Source organism: Anarhichas minor, unplaced genomic scaffold (assembly GCF_050575085.1).
Source record: "Anarhichas minor isolate MPS153535 unplaced genomic scaffold, ASM5057508v1 ptg000024l, whole genome shotgun sequence".
In the NCBI taxonomy this organism is placed as follows: domain Eukaryota; kingdom Metazoa; phylum Chordata; class Actinopteri; order Perciformes; family Anarhichadidae; genus Anarhichas; species Anarhichas minor.
Genome location: NW_027466470.1, coordinates 6,570,964 through 6,595,797, shown reverse-complemented (window position 1 = coordinate 6,595,797; position 24,834 = coordinate 6,570,964). Strand labels below are relative to the sequence as shown.

Genomic DNA, 24,834 nt, shown 5'->3' with positions numbered 1-24,834 from the left:
CTAGCCCTTAATAGGCCGGGGCGGTGCTTTGCCGATCTCCACAGAGATATCTGTGTACAGAGGGTACCTCTTGACCTGAACCAGTCTGTAGGTCAGAGAGCTGATGCCGTCCTTCCTCATCGTGTTCTTCGTGTTCTGGATTTTATTAAACCTGGAGGGGGAAAGACAAAGAAAGGAAGAGAGAGGTGTGAGAGAGGTAATGCGGAGACAGTGAGGCACATTTTATTAAAAACAATACCGACAAAACTTCAAAGTAAAATCTGGATTTCTACATTAAAGTCTTTGCCTCTTTATTAACACATGTTTGTGTGAGTCTAAGCAGGTCAATACGTCTGGGAGGTCTGGGTTATATTATGCTTCAGGAAATGCTGATTATTACAGGACTGTCTGTTGACATGTTTCCTATTGCAAAGTATGACTCCTCAATGTTTTAGGTCCAACACGAGTATTTAATAAAAATCAAAAAAGCCAAGGTTTCTGTGACTTGGCCTTCATTGGGGCAAATATCTGACAAAAGGGGACCCCAGCAGCTAAAAGGGGATCAAATGGAGCAGTGGTTCCCAAACTTTTTGGCTTGTGTCCTCATTAAAAATAACATTGTCTACATGCGCTTTTTTTTGTTATTGCATACCAGTTTAACAAAAAAAGATTCCGCTATTAATAAGAACAAAAAGCAAAGATTAAAGGGGAAAAAAGCTCCCAACTTTGTGAAGCATAAATACATTTTTTTCTTCTTCTTCCTTTCTCTAATTCTGTCTTTCGTTAATCATTAAGGAGAAACAACCCTCTAATTAGCAACATCATGGAGGTACACATGAGAAATTAAGTCCACAACCATAGATCTCATTAGTGAAAATGCAATACAGGAAAAGAAAATTGAAATCATTTAAACAGATATTGGTTTTGGAAGAAGTATTAGAAGAGAGAAAATTAAGTAAGTTGCTGTGCTGTAACTTCAACCGTCAAACGCAACCAAAACCCAATTTACAGCATGAATGCTAATACATACATCTTCTAGGTAGCTGCACCTGTTCAATAACCTGAAAGCAGAGAAGAACCCGTTCTCTTGGGTTATTCAAATTAAAGTTCAAATCCAGTTTCCTGGTGTGGATTCTGACCAACAGGTGGCGCTAAAGCGCTGCACTGTGACTCAGTGAACAGCATTATCCATCACATCCGCCTCGGTTTGTTTGAATTATGATGGAATATCCTTCCCCATTGGCTGTGATTCAGCAGTTACATCAGAATCTGCTCAGATTTTCGCATTTGAGATGGGAAGATAATTCACGCAGTGTGTCGGACAGTTACACAGTGCTGCTGCCATGGGCTTCAGTTCAGTTTGGGATGCAACCTCTGGCTTCAAAACAGATTCATAACACAAAAACTCTGTCACCGGCGTAGTAGTATCAGTCCTTGCAGTCAGTCAGGGTGAAAATGAGGCCACAGCGTGCGAGTGTCTAACAGCATATTCACAACACTCCTGTCTTAAAAAATGCCATTTTACGTGTGTGAACAGAGAAATAGCGGATTTTCAAACAAAAGACGTCTTCTTAATGATATGCTTGGACGTACAAATGGAGTTGACACTTCAGTCCGACATGGACCACTGAGTCTACACAGCCTTGTCAGAATTGCCGAGTGAAGATCTCCCCCCTCCCTCTGCAAGGCCTTCTCCTTCTGTCTCTCGCAAATCAAATCAAAAAAGAGCCTTAATGGCAGGGAAGATGTTGTCAAAGCATCTTTCCCTTGAACAATATAACACAATAAGATATAAATAGTTCCAAGGATTGGCACTTCTATCTAAAAAAGCAAGGGGGAATAGTTTAAGAGTAAATGCAAGGACAGGAAGGAATGAAGGAAGGAAGGAAGGAAGGAGAGGAGGAAAAGCAGGCAGTTTAAACTGAAATGAGGGCAGAATGGCAGTGGAGAAAAATGTATGTCTGAGAAAGAGAGTGACGGATGAAGGGAGCAAGACATACTGATATAAATAAAGGGAATGAGAAAAGAGAAATCTTTGGGTAAATCTATCAAACGGCGGAGATTAAGAGCAGTGAACTAATCCCTACATACATGCAGAGGATATAAAATGCACGTATGGCTACGATCTACCGTTTCAAACCTATCGGTCTCACTTATCTTACTTTTATTCTGGAGGGCGAGACAAAGACATTCCTCTTTGCATATTAATTAGCCTGATTTCCAGAGTCCTAACTGGGCTAAGTAAAGCTCTATTTTAATTCCACCGAGGGTCTCAGAGGAAAACATTTCTGGTTTAGGATCTCGACAATAGCTCGTCATGCCAGCCATTGAGGCTTATTTTGTTCTGGTGTCGTATATTTTGAGTTGACCCCGTTGTAGAAAATGTCTCAAAGGTATAGTTTGACATTTTGGGGAAGACACGCTTATTTGCTTTCAGGGAAAAGAAGATTGAAACCACTCTCAAATTTGTATCATAAATATGACGCTACCGTGAGCAGCTGGTTCGCTTAACTCGGCACAAAGACAGGACGCAGGGGGAAACAGCTGGCCTGGCTCGCTTTCTGAAGGTAAGAAAATCCACCTACTAGCCAGCATAAAACTCACTAATTTGCACACTATCTCTTGTTTGTTTAATCCGAAGTTGATCTGACCACCTGCAAGGTGAGGGTCATGTGACGGACAAACACAGCTGCAGGTGACAGAAGGCTTTTTGGTAGCCTTGCTAGTTTGTCTACATTGTACCACAGAAGAAGGTACACCGTGACACAAAATAAGTAAACATGTCTAAAGCAACTAGAATCACCTCCTTGTGGTTGCATGCCTCCGCCAACCAAAATGTCAATTTGTGTTGAATTGTTAAATAGTGAGTTATGGCCATTGTGAGGTCACAGTGACCACAGCGTCTCGACACCGTGGGTCGGTAACCGAAGCTCACGTGCACTGAAGAATGACTCAGGTAGACATAACTACACTATATTTTCACAAAGCAAATACTTATTTGCTGCTATAATAATGCACTGAATGTCGTATATAGAGCCTTTAAAGTCGCCTTCGTGGTTAATACAGTTTTACAGAAGCCAGTCGCAAACACAACCCACACACTCTGTATCTGCACAGTCCCGGGATGATAACGTATATGAATGGAATATTGAACAATGTTACTGAGCGAATGATTCATTTGCAATGCATGAAGCGCTGTTTTCTAGACAAAACGTGTGTGTGTGTGTGTGTGTGTGTGTGTGTGTGCAAAGTGATACTTGCGGCTAGTGATGAATGTCCCTCTTTCTTACTTCCGCTGGCCCAATATCTCATTGCTATGCCTAACCAGCATCTCTGAAAGGGCTGAGAGAATGGACTCCTGTGTGAGAGCGTGTGCATGTTTGAGTGAATGTGTATATATATATATATATATGTGCATGTGTGTGTGTGTATGCAGAGGAGATAGTAAACATTCATCAAGCAGTCAAGACAACGCCTCCCTGGTAAATGCTGGACATTATGCAGGTACTCCAGATAAACTCTCCCAAAAGGCTCAATCATTAATCTGAATCTAAACAGAAACACAACCTGAAGACAAAGAGCGGAAACAGCCCTCTGGAACAGGCTTTTTTAGGTATTTCTCAAAGACAAATTGTCTGTAGTAGGTTGTTGCTGCAGATCTGAGTTGTTTCTGCTTCACTTCCATTCATAAAAACGTGATTAATGTGATGCAAACATTTGCTGTATATGATGGTCCCTGGCACCTTACTGGTCATTTGTAGTGTTATGTAAGTGTAACGGCAATTAAGATTCAACGGCCATGTCTCTTGGCAAGTCATGGATAGTCAATTATCAATTTTGAGTTATGCCCAAAAAAGTGTTTGGTGAGGTCACAGTGATTTTCACCTTTGTCTTCCAAAATCTAATCCGTTCATTATTGAGTCCAAGTGGACAAATTTAAGGAAATTTCCACGAGGCATTCAAAATAACGATACGTATAGGCAGACGTACGGAAGGAAAGGAATACAATTTGTAGAGTGTGAATTTTAAAGGCATTTTTCTAATCCAACTTGTCAAAATCTGTGAATCTGCGAAGTCTTGGAAGAGACCTAAACACCCTTTCTCTGTCATGCAAATGTTTTTGTTTTTTTTAGCTAGTGGCCCTTAATGCTATGCTAACACGCAGGAACATAACATAACTGCTTGAGTGGATGAGAATGGATGAATGGATGGATGGATGATGGAGTGTCAGTTACAATAAAACATGCTCTCGGCGGCTCACGTTCCTGCAGAGTTCAACGGTGCAGGAGGTTGATCCAACTTCGCAAAGTGAAGCGATTTCTTAACACCCCCCCCCCCCCCCCCCCCACACTATTTTCTATTACCACTGTTTCACACTCTACCTACCACCGTTATGTTTTTTTTCCCTTTTGTGAGTTTTTTTTATTTTATCTTGGAGAATATCAGAGTTTTTTTTCTCATGAATTTCAACTGAAGTTCTGAATTATTTTTACCTACAATGAACTTAATACGACGTCGTTGTAAACAACCCTTCTCTCCTCCACCCAAACTACTGCGATGAGGTGTCCAATCCTCCTTTCACAGCCCCCTGATTATTCTGAGCCGCCATGCTTTATCTAAGTCTAAATACCACTTATTTTCAAAATAAATCCGTAAAGCCAAAATTTCCGAGACATTATAATGAGTGTCCAGAAGGGCTGTAAAAAAGCAGTTTGATCCGACTAATAGGACGCTATTTTCTGCCCCTTCGCGACAGTTATGAATAATGGATCGGCCCCAAATAAATAGCATCCCTGTTGGTGTCACCTCTTATTGAGGGAGTCTGATCCACAGACCAGAGAGAGAGCACGAGCGGCAGGAGGAGGAAAACAGGAAGTGAGTATCAAGCACACAGAGACCCACACACACACACACACACTTTCAGTCTAGAGGGGGATTTATTGATTTTGATGAAAGCAACTTGACTAGTCTGACCTAGCCTTCTCCCATCTCCATTGGTGTCATTCCAGCAAGCAATTACTGAGGGACTGTTGAATCTTTCTCTCTGACACACGCACGCACGCACACACGCACACGCACACACACACACACACACACACACACACACACACACACACACACACACACACACACACACACACACACACACACACAAAACAATGATGGATGACATATTACGCAGGCCTGTTTTTTTTTAGAGATTGTCACATTTAAGTTATTGCTGCCATTTAAGAGTATAGATTGTTGGTTTTACAGTTCTCACACCAGTTCTAGATGGATGTCTGGCACATCACTAGTTTCAGCAGGAGCTTGTTGCAGGTAAAAGAAATGGGCTGACTTGCCTTCCCCCCACACACATATAAGGGGGGTGGATTGTTATCTTTAGTGGTTAGCATGGAGAAGGGCACACTGCAGGTGATTTGACCAAATAAGGAGGCATATAAAATAGTCAATAAAAGGTTTATAAATGCAAGACCACCTGTACTTTTCTCTTAAAGCTACTCATCAAAATTGTATCCAACTATACATAAGATAAATTGCAAGCTAATTACTACAGGATTCATCAGCATTGCTAGCACATTGTCCTGTAGTGAAGCAAAACAAGCACCTGCCTGTGAAGGTGTTTGACATCATATAAAGAGATCTTTCTCATAATCAGCAGATGCTTGTTGCATGTGAAAATCACGCTCATGTGTTTTCAGTCACAAGCTCTACTTTAGGCACATTTTCCTTCCACCTACACCTGTTTTAGGGGGTGGATTTTATCAGTTATTCTAATGTCAGGATCAAACACTTCAAATCACAAATGCATGGCTGCACACTGCAATTTAAGTGCCTATATGCAAAATTCAAATAAAATATGTCCCATGTTGTTTGGCTGTTACTGATTTTCATTTTTAATCTTAAACCACAACTAAACTAGACCTCAACTGTGAACCCTGTCACAAGAGACACAACTAAAACAATATTGAGTTCACTATGTCGTCACTCTGCCCCAGCTTTTGTGTTGAGCGGCATCGTTGCCTGGTCTATCCAGCCATGAGAACGGGGGGGCTCTTAGAGGCGAATAAACAGTGATAATCCATGTTTAAGCAGCTTAATGTGAGGTGCTATACTCTTGGTGATTAATGTGTCTTGGAGGGCTCATCTCTGCATATTGGGCCTCATTCATCAAACCATAAAATAACACATTTATACAGGAAACATTTTTACACATTCATCTGAAAAGCAATTTAAATGGGTGTAGCCAAAAGAGCAACATTTAAGCCCCTGAGCTGTATCTCTGAAAAGTAATTTTTGGTTTATTGAAAAGGTTTTGTCCTTGACATTTTAAAATCTTTCAGTGACACGAAACACCAAGCTGTGGTCTACTGTAAAGCAAACACATGGCAGGCATGCTATAGGATGATTCCAGTATTCCTGTCTCAACATATTTAAATTTGATTACATTTATACCAACACAAATTCAATAAATAAAAGGATTCAGACTCCACCAGACAGATAATACTGAAATTCCTGGCAGTGTGTGGAAGACAATGAAACATAGTGAATACAATTTACAGCCCCAATGATTGAATAGTTAATTGAATAAGTAAAGGTGAATTAAGGAGAATTTGACATCTGTATTTTAAAATCCCCTCTGCTAGATATACACTACATCGCCCCAGTGATGCAGTTTTCAAAATAGGTCTATAATAAAAAAACGTTATACTCTATTATCATTTCAATTGCAGTTTCTTATGAGGAGCTGCTCAGCGGCCAACAGCAGGAGTGCCGGTACGCAGCTCTCAGGTGTGAATGTGCAAAATGTTAAGAAATACCGAAAAAAGGGCAAAGCCTCTCATTGAACCATCACTGCGTAAAGGTTAAGTAGACCTTTAACATTTGAATTCTAGCAAAACTGGACAGAATCAAAGCAGATAACATGGACGACCGAATACATAAGAATCATAATGAACTGCTTTTACCTCTCACTGCTGGCCTATTATTGCCTGTGTTGCTCATGTTTCAGTATATTTATCCATAGCCAACTCTAATTATAAGGACACATTATTGATAGTGTGCCCTTTGCAGTGCAACATAATCATAATTCTCTCAAATGGAGAGGAAAAGTTGGAAAGAAATCTGTGAAAACTGTGCAGCTACGAAACAAAAGCAGCGCGATCGATCCAAACGTGAAGCAGGAGAACGAGTTTGGACAATGATGCAGTACCTCTGTGGGTTGGGCTCGTTGTGTTTGTCTCTCTCGTGTTTAATCATTCTGTAGCGGCCGATGCGAACGTCTGGCCTCGACACCTTCATCCCGTTCAGAGTGATCCTGCAACACACACAGATACAACATCTGTTAAAGAGCGAGCGAGTGAAACAAACACAGAGAGAGAGAGCGACAAGAAGGAAAAAAGTAGAAAAATAGCAACAAACTGAGAAGGAAGAGGAGAGGGAGTTCACCTTGGGGTTTCATTCAGAAATTAATTTCTCCTGAAACTAATTATTAAATAACAAATATACAACTAAGCCCAAAATGATGTGTGTAAATAGCTTGTGTGGTCTGACCAAAAAGATCAGTTTAGTTTCAAAACACAAACAAAAGAGTTGCAAATCGTCACATCTTAAAGGACGGAATCCGAAAAGTTTTGCCGAACAAAATGACTTCCTACTTTAATTAGTGGAGGTATACCCGAATAGAGTCAGCGAATGTTCAAAACCTCATATCTATTAACACCCAAATATGCTTGTTTGACTTCTACAGCTGCTCATGGCGTTCAAGCACACACTGCAGTTCTTCACAGAGGACTCTCGGGGCTGTGTTTGCCCTAAACAGTGGATAATTGCCATAAACACAACATTGCAAACAGCGTTGCACAGAAAAACAAACAATCAGAGACACCCTCCTGGCTCTTTCTGAAAAACAAAACTGAAAAAAGTAGAAAGAAAAACTCTGATCAGAGACTTTCATAACACTCAGAGAAACACATTCAACTTCAGGACCTGCGAACTTGCACGGACACCAGCTGGGGAGTAAGACGAGGATTTACAGTGTGCCTCAGTTTAAACAAAGCACGAGATCACAACTCAGAGACGTTGTATTACTACTAAGATACAACACAAGGGCAAATCTGCACAGAGATTTATATCTAATGCTACAACAAATGGAGTGTGGGCAACACAAACAACAGATCTGTTCCACATAAAGCCAGACTTAAACCCAGGGGTTGACAGAGCCATTGATATTCGTACCTGCAATGATATAAAGGAATTGTGTATGTGTGTAGTGCATTCTTATTTGTCGCAAAGCTCTGGTTCGTGCAGTCTCTCCATCTTAAAAAGCACCCATGCCTGATATTACTCCTCAACTGCTCGTCTGCACTTCCAATGCCTCCTCTTGTCTCCAAACGCCTCACCTCCTCCTTTCCCCTCTCTCCTCTTCTCACATGTTCACCTCCCCTTATACCTCTTCTGTCTTTATTTCCCTTCTTTTTCTGCTCCTTTATTCCCCGTTTTACCTCCTTCTCTCTCTCCCACTTCTCTTCTTTTCACCTATGGGTCGTTGAGGGAAGATACCAAATATTTATACTGTATCCTGAAGGTTAATAGCTGGTACTTTGTGCTGATGTGAGATGTCAAAGGTTCTGCGTTTCTTGGCAGTAGCATGATGAAAAAGACGGTATTTGAAACGCATAATAAGGAAATATTTGAGGGTCAGGGTAAGGTGAATCTTTTCACGGAGAAATATTGAAGATGACACAGAAGAAGGAGACTACATGGAGACAAAAGATATAACATGTTAGTTGGTGCGTTTGAGATATTGTGGAAGGTGAATTTATAAACTTTGGAGAAAACCACGGTAGCTGATTCCCTTTGCTTCCTCTGTTCATGCTAAGCTCAGCTAATCACCTCCTGGCTCCAGCTCGAAACTTGACGCGGGCCATGAGAATGGTATCAATCTGTCAGCAGGAAAGGAAATAAGTGAATTTCCCAAAATGTCAAACTATAGCTTTAGAAATGTCGGTAGACATGTTTTTGAAGTTTGGACAGAAGCCAGGTGAGCTAGTTTCCCAGACTGCATGCTGGGCTAAGCTAACGGCCTGCTGGCTCTGCTAGGAGAGGGCTGTCGATCTTCTCGTCTAGCTCTAAGATAGCAAATAAGTATTTTCATCAAAGTGTCAAACTATTCCTCTAATCAGTCATCTTTAGAAGTGATGGTAGGCATATTTATTATGCTGGCTGTTTCCTTCTGCCTTCAGTATTTATGCTACGCTAAGCTAGGCTGTATTGGTTTATTGGTCTGCACTGTTCCTTCTCCTCTATCTCTCTTTACATCCCCTCCTTTCTTCTCAGCTCATCTCTTAGCTTCTATATCCTCTCGTCTGTTCTTTCCATCTCTCTTCGTGGCTTGTGTCTTTTCACCTTCCTCCTCTCTTCTCTTCCCCTCTTCTATCCGCTTCAACGTTCATCTCTCTCCTCTCGTCTTCTTTGCAAACCAGTGAAATGTAAATAAGCCTGAATGTGGCCTCTGCCAGCAAAAGCACATCAACCCGTGAGACAAAACCCAAACTCCATAAAAACAACTCTCCCATAAATAAATTCATCAGAAAACTAAACTCTCTCTCTCTCCCTCTCCCTCTCTCTCTCATATGTCTCAGTGACTTTGCTGACTTGACATGCATAGATAATTGCCTTTGTCAGTGTCTGCACATGCGCGCATTTACATAATTTACAGATTTATTATGAAACAAATAATGTGAGAGTGAGCAAGCCATCCCTCTCCTTCTTCTTGTCCTCAGCTTTCCAGTGTAGTGAGCTTAGTTATACATTATGCACAGTTCTGCATCTTTAATATAATCTCCTTTGTGCCCGTTGCTCTGCAGACTGTGGTGATCAGCTAGAAATGCGACTCTCTCTCCCTTCATGTGATTCTGTATGAATTTTATATTTATAGACTCAGATCAGTAAAATATATTTAGAGCAGATTCAAGGATTTGTTTGTTTTGTTGTTGGCTGTGTTTTGACTTTGATGAGGCTTTTGGAGCGATAGAGGAAGTACTCAGATCCTCAGTAAAGGTACTAATACTACCATCTAACAATACTCCCTTACAAGTAAAAGTCCTTTCCAAAAAATGTTAACTTCAGAGAGGAAACTTTCCCACGAAAGAATACCAAGCATCAACATTCAGTTAAACCACTTAACTTTTGCGCTTGTGGTATTGTTTGTTGTTGACTTTGCAGGGACTAATGTACAGGCACTTGACTGATGGACAGTGAAATATGAAAACCAAGTACATCACTCACTAAGCAATTGTGAAATGTGCGCAGAAGGTGAGGAACATCGTGAGTCAATGTCTGCAAATGACACAATCAGTGGTGTCTGACAGCTTGAAAAAGGTGTGAATGCAGGAACACTTCAGAGGAGTTTGAGGCTTAACATTCTCTTCTCTAAAACGTCTTTGTTCTCGTTCCCAGATCATAGACACAACGGGCTAAAAGGTATGTGGCACTCTTAAGTGTCTGATACAAAGCGGCGGAGAACCAGCTGTTATAGCATTGTGTGTTTCTATGTTTTCCCCGTCTCTCTGCTGTGTGACGCTATATATGTGCGGAGTCGACAAAGACAGACACAGCGAGAGCAGACAGGCCACAGCAGGATGGAGCGTGCCTTAAAAGCTGCATTCATTCAAAATCTGGCCCCTTCCTCCTGCAGGTTTGTGAGGAGGTGTGGGTGTGGACCAATTGACAGTTAGCAACTAGCTGGTGAATAACTTTAAAATGAATGCTATAGTGTTGCTCCGTATCTACTGGATGTGTAAATAAGCAAGTGTTTGCCATACAAACTTTAAGGTGATAATATGTCAATATGGTGTTTACAGCTTGTTGTGCTGCCCCCTATTGGACAAAACTAATTAATACATTCAAACAAGAGTCCCATAAAGTGCCAACATGTTCGCACATGCATTGGATGAACACCTCGTCTTTTGTCCATTCAATTCATGGTTACAACAGTCAACTTGTGTAACTGGATTTACTTTAAGTCAAGTCACAGCAGAAATGGGTATCAGGGTGACTTGGGGTACGACAACAAATGTGCAGATTAAGAAATTCAACAAATCAATAATTTGGTGAAATGATTAGAAGCGGTTTCGAGTCTGCGCGGCCACTTTTTAATGTGGGAGATGCTAACGCTTCTGAGGCAATGGCCATTAAGATTGTAACACTTCAAGCATCAGCAGTGTCATAAAACTGTGTAATCAATCAAGTATATAATCCTCAGAGATGGAAACAGTTCTTCTCAAACATAAGTTGATCAGAGTGTGTTTGCTTGTGATGAAAATATCATCAATGCTTCTTTGAAATCTGTATCTTTTGCTGCATTGATGTACCTCTTTGATAGTCTCATGAAACACTCCCGGAGCGGCTCTCTATCGTATCATCTGTCAATATGAGACTTTGCATCATGATTAAACGCTGGTCCAAGATTCTCGAATACATTCACATATCGTTTGATAAATGAAGCTCAGGGTTGTCGTGTCTAATAGGGGTTGTTTGGTTATAGAGGGACACAAAAACTGTCTTTAAAAGAAAGGTTGTGTGCTTTTGTGAGTGTGTTTTTGTGCATGCATATGTGTGTGTGTTGTAATGAGCTATGAAGTAACCAATCAAATGGCTTCTCTTCATTCTTGTAGACGGCAGAGAATTGTGTCCTTGACCAAAACAAGCTGGAACACCAACACACACACACACACACACACACACACACACACACACACACACACACACACACACACACACACACACACACTTACTCACACTCCCAACAACACATCAGTACACTCATTATTTTTCACAACTGTGACAGGTAGTAGGCAGTAACATGGCGTGACAGTGTAGTGTGAATATTATGTAAGGAAGAGGACACTGAGGATACAGTGGAGCTGCAGGATGAAAAGCTTCAGCGTTCCCCCGTGTGATGTATATAATCCGAAGCCGACATATTCGACAGCCACCTCCACCGAAACACAGCAGGTGGGTGGCTGCTGTGAAATTCCCCACTGTAGGCGACCTTTAGGCATTTTAAGACATTTCTTTTAAAAGACCCATAAATATGACTGGGAGCAGAATGAAAAAAATGGAGACAGCAACAGTCTACATAATTATAGTTATATTACTCACATGCTTTTGCACTTTTCTAAATAATAAAAGAAAAGTTTGCTCTGTCCACCATCTGACAAAATAAAACTACGAGAACTGTTTTTTACTGATTCATGGCATGATATGTTAAAATCATAATATAATACAATGACCACTCTAGGATCAGACCATGTCCATAGACGTCTGAGTGAGTATTTTATCTGGTTTCATGAATGTCTTGGATCTAGATTATATCTGTTATTGCATGTGGGTCCAACGGATAGGAGAGTTTGACCAACCGCTGGCAGCCATTAGAAAGAAAAATAGCTGCCACGCTCACGAGTGTGCGAGTTTCTGATCCAGCTCAATATCCAGTTTTGTTCCCAATGAAGCCATCAACACACCTGCCAGACTTGGTGCTTTTATCACAAAATGTGCCCCACTGTTACCAGTTTTTCATTTGAACTCTTCCATGTGGCTTTATCAGCGTATACTGTATTTATCAGGACTGCAATCTTGAAGGAGGCATACAACTTTACATAAGACCATTTCATTCTGATTGAGACATTACTCTGGTCATTGGTGGAATAAAGGGTTCGATAAAGCAGTTACAGTTAGACCTCCAGAGTGAATCCATTAAACAGTATATGGTCTACTTAACTAACAGAGGCACCTTGTCCATTTGGAAAGCTGTGGACTGTCCAGCACTTAAGATATCTGCCCACTAATACGATCTGCCATGACAAGTTTCACTAGCAGCCTGAGGCAGAACACACACACACACACACACACACACACACACACACACACACACACACACACACACACACACACACACACACACACACACACACACACACACACACACACACACACACACACACACACACACACACACACACACACACACACACACACACACACACACACACACACACCTATTTGATTGGATTAATCAGGAATTTCTCCAGCTCTCCTCTTCTATTCCCACCAGTGGAGTTAATTGCATTAGAGCAATGGAGTGGAGAAGAATTGGGAGCTAAGTCTGATGTCCTGCCTCAGTTCTCTTTGCCTGCAGAAATGAGATGGGAGAGGAAGAGGAGGAGTGGGTGGTGGTGATGATGATGGTGGTGGAGGGCTGGAAGATGCACAGCAGAGAGAAAGTAATAGAAAAGTGAGGTGGGCGTGAACAGGAGAAAGATTCTTTCTCTCAGCGGGAACACATCTGGGTGCTGCACAAATGTCTTTTTGCTGATACTCAAAGTGAAAGATTGCACGCGTTAAAAAAAGTGTTGTTTAAAAGGTTAATGACACTGTACCCCAATGAAATGACTGACATAAAATGATTTCTGAAAAGATGCCACGGATGACCAATCAGTCAATTTGACAGCTATTAAAGTAAAACCAAGAAGGAAGGTTTGCAAGGATAAAATATCAGTTAATGAGGACTATTATGATAAACACTTTCTTTAATTTGCGTGCAACATTTTGATGCTGTTCAAATTTGTGGTGATAATAATTTGAACAACTTTAAAAGGCAGCTCAAAAAACAACTGTTTATACTTGGCTTTGTTGTATTTGTTTTTTGTATGTTGTTTTTACTCTTCTTAAGTCTGTATTTTATTTATTTTATTTTATTTTGATGTGTAGCTCTTTTTGGGACTGCTCTCTCAAAATGTGCTTTTTAAATGAATTTAGCTACTTTAATTCTGAAGGATTCAGGCTGGACATCTTATTATAGCTGCTGAACATATTTCTTGTAATAGCGCAAAGGTTTTTTCAATATATCGCTAAAGCACGAGAATAGGAAAGTACTGTATGTCTATTATTTCCCTCATTTATGAATATTTTTTATCCATGTCTTGCAAGTACACACTTATGTTTTAAAAGGCTCAATCCTTGAAATTATCCTTAAATTCTGCAGAAGTTTAATACCACAGGAAATAAAAAGGTGAGTATGATGACTTTTGGTCCGTTTGTACTCCACTGCTTCCTTACATGAGTATTTCCTGTAGCCTACCAGCAGCTGTAGACTGTGGTTGCTCTGCCCAAGCATACCTGCAGCTCAATGCTTAATTTCTCTGCACCTCTCCCTGACTCTGTCTTCCTTCCCCCTCTCCACTCCACTCCCTGCACTTGCTTCTCATTTTCTTCCTGAGCATATTCCACCTTTACTATCCTGTCCCTCGACTTCCTAGCTAACTAGACAGCTCTGAAGATGGACACGCTAGCTAGCTAACTAATCAGCCGTCAACTGAGGTCAGACGCCAAATGTAACTTAAGACGACACAAAATTGGCATCAGATCGAAAAAAAAAGTGTTGTTTGTGTCAGTTTGGAGTTACAGAAAATATTTCTTTAAAACACTGAACACCTGGCAGAATGATTTACATTTTAATAAGGTGGAGTGCACTACATTCATTAGCAGGCGGTATTGCACTGCATCCCTCCATTGCACCAAGTCCTTCACACAACCAAATAGTTTTAAACAGGCCCTGGGATTGACACAAAGGCATGGACAAGAATCTGAATGGGAAAGCAATGACTTTTTGAGATATTCCTGAGAGGATTTAAGGTTATTTTGGTGATGCTGCTGATGTGTGAATCAGCAGCAAATTCAGGTCAGCATCAATAATAACTTGACTCGGGCAGTGGTCTTGGGATTCTGAATAGGCACAGACCCGCTGCCTCGGAGTTTCAAAACAATGGTGAGTGAGGAAGTGAGGAGCAGCAGCTTTATGCTTAAAGAGCCTTCAAGTAAAACGTCTGACGGCAAGATCCAACCGTACACGAGACAACTTTTGTTTCTCCATGATGACTTCTTCTTTAGCCAAAGGAGTTTGCAGAAGATCACACAGGACGCTCAATTAGACATATTAAGATATCAAATGATCAACAATGTAAACCAACCACAATGCTAGGGGTATAACACTCAGCTGACCTAATCTCTGCTTCACATTTCACACTGCTCCTTCTGTTCCAACTGCAACTGGCAATGAATGAAAACAATTTTTCATTGTCAGTCAAAACTCTTGGACACTGTTAAGGTTTCAGTTTGCTGGGCTACAATCCCCCATACCAATACCAGTATCTTTTATTATAAAAAGTGGCTATCATGTTTTATACGTTTAATGCATCATTAATAGACTTCTGAATAGATTTTTATTCATACTGAGTGAACTGCAAAAAACAAAAAAAATTAACCGCATACTTAAAACAAGGCAGTTTTAACAGCAGATAACAAAACATTTTCAATATGTAAGTAAGTATTCATAGTGTTGTTACTTTAGGTATTAATCCACCCTTTTTCTTTAGTGTCTCTTGCATTCCTCTCTGTAAATGAGGCCTATTATAGCTCTTTGTCAAATCCTTAAAAAGTACTTCACAGTTGTAAATGTAGTGAAAAGAGAAACAAAACACATAGAAAAAAGTAAAATAATATGTTAAATGAAACAAAGAAAAACCAGAACCCAAGGAATAATCAAGGTAAGCCAGAGCATCAATAAAATAAAAGGTCTAAAGATGGATTTAAAACACTTGACAATGTGTTTGTTGACCTGACCCCGTGGGTGGAGACTTCCACAACCCGGAGGTGCGATTGAAGTTATCAAAGTATTGGCATTCTCAAAGTGTGAAGCTTAAAATATCCTGACTCTTACACCATTGTCAAGGCTTCACAGAAACACGTGCAGTCCTTGTGCTACAGCGGCTGCATGTGTTCATGATGCTGGCTCAGGCTCTGTTGAAAGCCACCGCTGGGAGGTTGAGAGGGAGGAAGGGGGAAAGGGCAAAGACGAAAGACGAACGAGAGGGAGCACTGAAAGAGAGATAGAGAGAGAGAGAGAGAGTTGTGTGTTTGTGTTGAAGGCTGGTCTGCCATGGAAGCCCTTGGGACATCTTTGCCCAAGGCTACTGCTGCATGTTCAGAGAGGGTGAGAGGATGGTGAGAGAGGAAAACCCTTTGCCTAGCTCCTTCTCTCTCTGTTATAGCCACCAACCTTTTAGACAGGGGTGGGAGGGGGGCAAATGGCACTGGCAGCTGTGTAAGTGGCATGTGTCCTCTCCGCCAAGGGCTCAGGCCACACTGAGCAGCAGGGACAGATAGTCCCCCGGGCAGACATTAAGCTAGCAGGACCCATTGCAGGCAGTGGTCGTGCCATGGTCTATTGCATCAAAACCAGCATATAAAAAGGAAATTGCTGGAGGGAAGCAAGAGATGGAGATAGAGATAGAAAAAGAGACGTGGAGAGTTAGAGGGGCAGAAGAATGGGGAAAAAGAGAGAGGGAGCATTGCTGAAGTAGAGAGTAAAAGAGCAATTCAGTAATTTAGTTGCTGCTCCTTTTTTCCAGAGCAGCTTTCAAAGAATAAGCAGATGGAGGTTCAGTGCCACGTACAAAGACACTTCGTCTGGACACCAGGCTGATGGACACATCGGCGGCTCGCACTGTTCGAACACGTGAACTTTGCTACCCTTTAACGAAATACAAAAAAACAAGGTACAGATTTCACGGCCGACACGCTCTCTGATATATAACACTGTTCTTTCATCTCTATCCTGGTACCCTCTTCTCCTCTATTTCGTTTTACTCCCGAGTCCTGAGAGACTGTGCTGGCGAGCATGTCAGTTCACTCAGCTGGAGACTCCATCCTCTCCTCTGCACGCTACTGCAGCTTCGACTGTTAGAACTGAGACTGATTTCAGCATCAGATCACACGTCATATTGGAAAAAATCAAATTTTGACCTGATGATAGCACGAGATCAAAAGTCATGATACCGAAATAATTACGATTCATCCAGAGGGGTTGTGAATATCTGTACCAAATGTAGTCAACGTGATTTTCATAAAGTGGTGCTTTTGTGTCAATTAAATCAATTAATCGATTGGTGACAAAATCGTAAGAGTGTTAGTCAACTAAGAAGTTCTTTGGCCTAGGACAGCCCTTGTAAAAATCTGTGTCTAATAATGGTGCTGATGGGTTTACATTGGGAGTGAGACCAGGATGCAATGGTTGTTCAGACATTTTACTCAAAACTCCTGCATAGTGGCGCTAGAAGAAAAGTCAGGGGATCACCAAACGTCAGTAGGATTCACCTTCTGGGCACCATGAACATCTGTACCAGATTTCATGTCAATCTATCAAATAGTTGTCGAGATATTTCAGTCTGAACCAAAGTGGAGCACCGACTGACTGACCGGCTTCGCAATGACAACCCCCCCCCCCCCCCCCCCCCAAAAAAAAATCAATCACAAGATTTTACATGAGAAACGTGAATAGGAGAATATTCCGCTTGCTTTGATGGCCTCGCTACATGCACACACAGCCCTGTCCACACACGGCCTTCTTCAACAAGCTTGTCCAAGTGTGTTTTCAAGGGCATTTCCCTTCTGATTGCTTCGTGAAAGGCTTAAAAACAAGCCAGCCCTTAACAGCGAAGGTGGATGGGGGGTGAGAGCCTTCGAGAAAAGCAAGGCAAAACCTTGATGTTCAGCTTTATTTGCATGCTTCTGCCAATGTGTTTTCCATTCATTCATTATAAGATTGACTTTGGGATTTTTACAGTCTCGGTTTGTAGTAAACAACGAGAGAGAAAAATAGGGAGAGAAAAAAATAACTGACAATGACCTCGCTACTGTTAGTATCCAGTCCATCCTGTTTCTGTTACTTCTATTTAATGTGCAACCCTCTTTAAACTCAACGTACCAATGACGTACCAATGCAAAACATTATATATAAATGCTTAAAAAAAGAACGAGATTTATGGTCAACTCTCTGTTGTACTTTACTGTATTCTTGCACTGAGATGTGACAGACAGTAGTCAACATATCTCTGAGACAAGACAGCGCTACTATAGTTAAATTTGTTGAAGTTGTACATGGACATAAAGATAATTCAGGTTTTAAGTTTAAGTTCTATCAGAAGCATATAAAAATGATGTATTCAACCGATCACCATGTTATTTACAAAAATGGTACTGCCAGCAAAAAACTTACATCAGCTGGTACAGTTGGAGACTGTTGGTACAATAATTTCCGTGCAAGTTCTGGAGTCACGTAGAGCATCTTTTTTCTATGATTTCTAGGCAGAATTAAAGATGTTTTATTCCTGATAGATATCAGAGATGATGATATCCTTGAAAAGTGTGAGTCACACTGAATCTATCACAATTTGAAAACCTCTGGTGTTCAGTGAGGAGCTGACAGAAAATAGAGGAGAGAGAGAGCTGGATGGACTCAATCTGGGGACACACAGTGCTGTAGAGATTATATGGGTGGCACCTTAAAACCTCTAAACCACCAGAATGCCCCACTGGTATCGTTAAAGCAACTGACCCCAGACAATCTTGGAAAATGAACGAAAATCCAATTCGCCATTATCTTGTAATTGCATCGTTTAGCCAGAGTGTCCGCTGTTCAACACTATGTAGTCTCACTTTGAGTACAAAATACCACAGAGGAAGGAAAAGCTTCAGAGAAACGTTTGCTCTCTGATTCAATAATGTCATTTTGTTAACAGTCAGCACCTTATACAAAGACATATGAACATTTAGCATGGTTTACATGTTCAGTGAAAAGGTTTACCCTTCCTATCTCAACATAGCGTTTTGATTGTATGGAACCTCTGCAGTCAGGCAAGTTTGAATTGCAGAAGTCAATGTCTGAATGAATTACCTTCTTTAAAAAAAAAATTATATTCCCGCAAGTCACACCACTTTTCATATCAGTTGAAATTGCTCAAGTTCAGAGAGTAGAAAGGATCTTGAGGGAAGTCGACAGCATTTAATGACTTACTGCAGCTATCATCCAATAGAAAAGTGAGAACTTTATCTATCATCTGGACAACCATTCAGTGAATTGCACATATATCTCTTTTATCACTTCTTGCCAGACGCTGACAAACAACTGTAATCTCCTGAATACTGTGTCTACTGACACAGTCCATTCTCTAAAACACCAATTTTCAAATGCTCTATTTTCAGTTTTCTTATAATGCTATTACTCTGAAAGGACAAAGATAAGCGTCACAGTGTGAGAGTGACAGCGGGACACAGACAGAGAAAAATAAAAAACAGATAGTGAAGAATAGGGACAATAAAGATGGAGATTGCATTCCGTCTGTGAAGAACTTCCCTGCTGTGTGAGTTTGTAGCAATGTGTGTGTTTATAATTAGCGTGCTCGAGCCTGATTCTTTGAATGCAAATGCATCTGTTTATGTGTTTAAAATAAATTTTCTTTTGAACCCGATTCTGGCAATTTTGAAAATCTTTTGCTGATGGTTATTTCACTTGTGCAGTAATATGAAGCGGACCTTTCCAGTTTGTTGTTGTGACAGCAGCTTTTGGGGAATATATGGAAAATGTCAGCTGGGATTAAGGGGCAGTGCAAAGGTAGTTTCATCATTTCTATGCAAATATTTGTATTTATTGTATTCAGCCAACATGATTCTTTCATCCCTGTAGTGCCAAGCACAGATGAATGACACTGTTGTAGGAATAATTTGCTTAATAGTCAGATCATCAGTTCACCAGGTAATTCAACAATTTTCAGTCCAAACAGCCGTCTGAGTAGACTGTAAATTAAACTAATAGTCCTGTAAGTGGTAAATTTAAGCAGTTCTAAGACATCTTTCCGTCTTCCTGTCAGACAGATATTCTTCCTCCAAATTTGATTTCAGCACACTTCCACAGCAGTATTATGAGTGAACTTGAGCAAGTCATTAAAAGCTGTCTGAAGTGCCTGAAAAGGTTTATTTATTTGCAAATCATTCTCCTTCACTGAACAATTACAATAAATCATCCACTCAACGGAAATCTTCAGTGTCACTTTAAGTGGAGAGACTTGATTTCACCACATTTTACTAACAGGTCTGACAAGGATTTTACTTCAAACAGACCAAACATAACCCTGACAGATTGTATAATACTGATTTCTCTGTTTCTCACTGCAACATCTTAACAAGTACAGTAAAACGTTACTGGCATTATAGCGAAACTGTAGCGGGCTCAGCCTTATAGCTAGATTAAACATGCTGGCATCGTATGAATCTAGATGACGTAATGAATGAATGAATTGTCATGCTAGCTTGTCGGGAACGGGGCTGAATTAAGCTCAAAAGTTCGGCTTAATTTTTGGCAAAGGAAAACTGGCATGGGTTCGAATGGGTTCCTTTACATGTAAATGAAAATGGATTCTATGGTACCCACGAGTCTCCCCCTTACAGACATGCTCACTTAATGCTAATCCCATGCAGCTTTGGGCAAAAATCAAGCAGTTTTTTGCACACAGTATAAATGTGTTATTTCCGCCTCTTCTAAAAATTGTGTATTGTAATATTTCTGCATATTGGAATCGCTAGGCTCGGATCAACGGTCTTGGGGTTTCTGAGCAGTTTCAACAAAAGAAGCACTCCAATCCACCCAATCACTGAAAATTGCAATTCTTGCAGAAATCTCCAAATATCGAAAGTTTTAAAATACACAGCGTGTCTTACTGTAGTATTTTAGTGCCATTTTTGATATCTTTACCAGCTCTTAAGTGGTAATATTCTCTATTCCAGCACCATATGTTTCTAATAAATGTTATTAACCTAAAAAAATACTGCATTAGTGACCATTGGAATTGCCATATATACTTCCATCGTAATGCTCTTAGCCCTTTTACAATTTATTTTATAATTAATGACTAGAACAACTTAAACTAATTAATCTTCAGGTTCCCAGCTCTCAGATGATGTATACCACTTCTATGCAGCATTTAATGTTGACCTGCTATCTTTCCCTAAAGATCCTATCTCTTCTAAAAAAGACAAAAGCAGGTCTATGTGGGTCTTTAAGGGTAAAAAAAGCAAATTAAAAAGAAGTTATTGGTGTAGAAATCATGGGCAAAACCAGCAGCTCATGCTACAGTACGTGTTTCCACGTTTACCTGTTGTAGATGTCGTCGTCCTCCCCTCCCCAGCCCCAGTACTCGTTGGGGAAGCCGTTGATCTTCAGAAACTGTTTTTTACTGAGGCCTGAAACTCCTCCAAAGTAGCCTGCGTATGGCAGCCTGCAGGAGCAAAGAAAAGGAGGAGATGGGATGGATGAGGGAAGGAAAAAGGCCAGAGGGGGCGAGAAGTTACAAGCGAACCAGTGAATGAATATATTACTACAAAATAAATTAGAATTGCCTGAACAAACAAGATCCTTCTGACAGCAGGAAGATTTGGCAGCATCAACTCTCTGCTATGCAGCTGCATGCTGAAACGTGGGCTACCATCATTTAACCATTTGTTTACAGCATGCACAGGCAGGTATTATCATTCATAATGAAAGATGGAGCAACATACAGTTAACACACATGTAACTAGGAAGGAAGTTTGGGTTCCCTATCCATGTTGTTGTAAAAACAAAAGTCCCTTTATATGTTATAATACAGTAAGGCAAAAGCCCCATGACATCTAATTAACATGGCTACCCACTCAGATTATGCTTCATTATAATAAAAATGATCATTCTTTTCAATTTCCTAAAGTTAGTGGGAGATGTCCCCGTGAATGTTCTCAGTGCTTGTTAATCTGAAATTGTTAGTGAATCATCAGCAGCATCACAGGTTTTTTTAATATATAAAGATGGCATAATTTACATTTGAATAACATTTTGAAGTGTTTTAGGCAAGCAGATCATTCAATGTGTCTTGTTCTGGATGTGTTTTTAAGTGGATCATTTATGAGTGCCTTTCTACAGTAAGTAGATAATCCACATCCATATATAATCCCCTCAAGACACATGAAATGACCGGGTGTAAACAGGGGCCGTGGTATTTGTGCGTGGCCTCTGGCGCTAATAAGCAGCCAAACGAGCTGCTACTAGTGAATACTAGAGGTTTCCAATAGTCAGCATTGGCCATTTATAGTGAAAATGTTGGATAACACATGAAATTAGAGTAAAGAAGAGAAAGAATGAGGAAAAGATGAGGAGATGAAGAGAATAACTACAAGATAAATATTAAGAATATATGACAGGGGGTCCGAAAGAACAAGACAATGAAATGATGGAGGAGGGTATATATAATACGTATATTGTACGTGTGTGTGTGTGTGTGTGTGTGTGTGTACACAGTGGACAAAAGAAGGCGGAGAGGCATTTTATTTTTTCCTTAAAAGTCTTGAGACCAGTGGAGTGGGACGGACATCAGCTGCGAATGTCATGACAGGTGCCTGGAGTCTAACCAGAGGCGGTGTGTGTGTGTGTGTGTGTGTGTGTGTACATGTGTGTATATTCTGGACAGTATGTGTTGTCAAAAAGATGACAGCTCCCTGTTGAAAGATGACAAGAGGAAAGTAATGAGACCGTATGTTTCTGCACAAATTCTCCCATCAACAATATGGTGAGCAGTATGTGTGTGTGTGTGTGTGTGTGTGTGTGTGTGTGTGTGTGTGCGTGTGTGTGTGTGTGTGTGTGCTTAGGAGAAGAAGAGGGGAGAAAGAGTGATTGGAAGTTTGATTAACTGCATGTTTTTCTTGAGAACTTCACTCATTTTTTTATGACGTCTCGCTAGAAAGAGGATAAACAAAGCTCTTATATGAAATCTTCAACAGTGGGGACTCCATAAACTCCGTATCTGTCTGATTATTTCCTCAGAGAAGTGGGATATTCATCATCAAATGCTAACTCTCAAACACCACTGAGATACAGTGTACTGTGCATGACGGAAATTTGACAATAATGTTATGTCAATTCTTGTCCTGGTTTTATTCTGTACAATAATAACTTTCCTTTTGCATTTTTCATTTCCAGTTTTAATAGTTTCTTCTCAAGGAGGATTTGGAGAAAAAAAACGAATTTATCTTCAGTAGACTCTACGACTGTAAAAACAAATTCTCACTCCCAACCAGTCAAATACCAGCGCTTGGTCTGGGAATTAGAGTTAGTTTTAAGTGCAGTGTGTTGATATCAGATGCTGAGGTTCACTGACCAACCGCCTGTGTTTGACAACTAGTTTGGACAGCTGCAGCTGCTTCAGAGCGCTGCTGCTCGAGTCCTCACCAAGACCAAGAAAGTGGATCACATCACTCCAGTTCTGAGGTCTTTATACCGGCTTCCTGTCTGTCAACGAATTGATTTCAAAATACTTCTGCTGGTTTACGAAACCCTGAATGGTTTATGGACATACTAGATCATCTGCGACATTATGAACCATCCAGACCTCTGAGTTCTTCTGGGACATACTTTCTGTCAAAACTAAACATGGACAAGCAGCGGTACGTTTTTTTGTACCACATATCTGGAACAATCTCCCAGAAAACTGCAGGTCAGCTGCAACTGAACTTTTATTCTTCTTTTATATTCATTTAATAATGACTGTTCTGAGTTGTATGTGAATGTCCTTTTTTATTTTCTCAACCAGCTTCCTTCTATGAGTGATGACGTCCTGAATGCACAGTTTTTTGTTTAGTTTCGAAAGGTTTTGGTTATTCCACACAACACATTTAATGTATGTATTTGTGGAGCTATTCTCACTGGTTTAAAAAGCGGGATGTCAAATACTTTCAGAATCAGAAATTAGCCTCTGAATCAGAATCTGTTGACAATTTTGGGGTTGTCTGTTGATGTTGCCAGCACTATAAATAATTGCATTTCTCCTCTTTAACTGGTGCATTGTTTGATTATTTCACATTTCATGCCTGTCATTCATTTTCTTAAAATTGACAGTGCACGTCGATCCATGTTAGTCACTGAACAGTGTGCTGACGCTGCCAGGAGAAGGCCTAGCATAAAGGTGCTCTCTGTACATGTGCATATGAGCTGCAGCACACTCGCACTGTGCTCACCCGCGTAACAAGTACTGTACTCAAACATCCACAAAATCCTGCAATATAATGGTAATATCATTTCATGCACTGCATAAGGTCCTTTGAGAGAGTGTAATTCGTGACACGTTTTTGAAAGAGCGGCGCTGTGAAGTGGACTTCAAGGTGACCCTTCCTGCTCAGAGAGCTGTCAGGTGTTGTGAGGTGCTACGATAATGGAAAAGCACTTAAAGTGACCTGACTTTCAGTGACAATGTTTTCACCATTTATCAAAAACCATGTGCTTTTACATTTGGGAGCAGCTAAGGTTTTCTCTTACTGAAATGCTGAAATAAAACATTTACTCCTCGGCCCAAATCAGCTCTCAAAAAATGTCGTTTGATCGTCGTTTGTTAATTGCTTGCTGACTTTTCGTCCTTTAATTTGGAAGCGTCCTCGATGCTAAAACTGGCAGACAAAAACAGTTGGAATGCTCAGACCATTTTTGACTTCGGCAACTAATTTTCTACAATTATCTGATTTCTGCATCAACAAAGAACTTCAATCAATCCTGTGACCTTCCGCTCACTGAAAACACCCGGCTTTACTTTTATCCACTTTTTTCATCATTTTCTAGTGACCAAAACAAGAAACCTCATAACAAACCAAACCAAAGTATTTACTGACTCATTGCTAATAGGAAATGTTAATTACCACCTGGTGTTGTATTGTTTGCCAGATAGCATTAGCTTATTGAGCAGTATATCAGGGAACTGCTGAGGCTCCTGAGGGTTTTCAGTAGGATAACTCTTGTGGAATGACAGTCTGTGGATTGGAGAGGTCACATTCGCTGGCCATGTTAAGAGCATTAATCAATGCTTGTGGCGCTTTTAGATAATTGAGTGTAGGTGTGGTGTCATTATGCAAAAATACACAACTAAAGCAGGAGGCTACTATTCA

At 40.5% G+C, this 24,834-nt stretch overlaps 1 protein-coding gene across 1 annotated transcript in view; it reads right to left on the bottom strand.

The window, feature by feature from the left end:
• b4galt2 (UDP-Gal:betaGlcNAc beta 1,4- galactosyltransferase, polypeptide 2) overlaps positions 1-24,834 on the bottom strand; it is a 119,398-nt gene continuing 94,564 nt past the window's right edge. Inside the window, exons 5-7 of the mRNA XM_076098563.1 lie at positions 21,030-21,152; positions 7,193-7,297; positions 1-151 (exon numbers count right to left, since the gene is read on the bottom strand). Coding sequence (XP_075954678.1) covers positions 1-151; positions 7,193-7,297; positions 21,030-21,152 — 379 coding nt within the window. The remainder of the gene's footprint in view (positions 152-7,192; positions 7,298-21,029; positions 21,153-24,834) is intronic.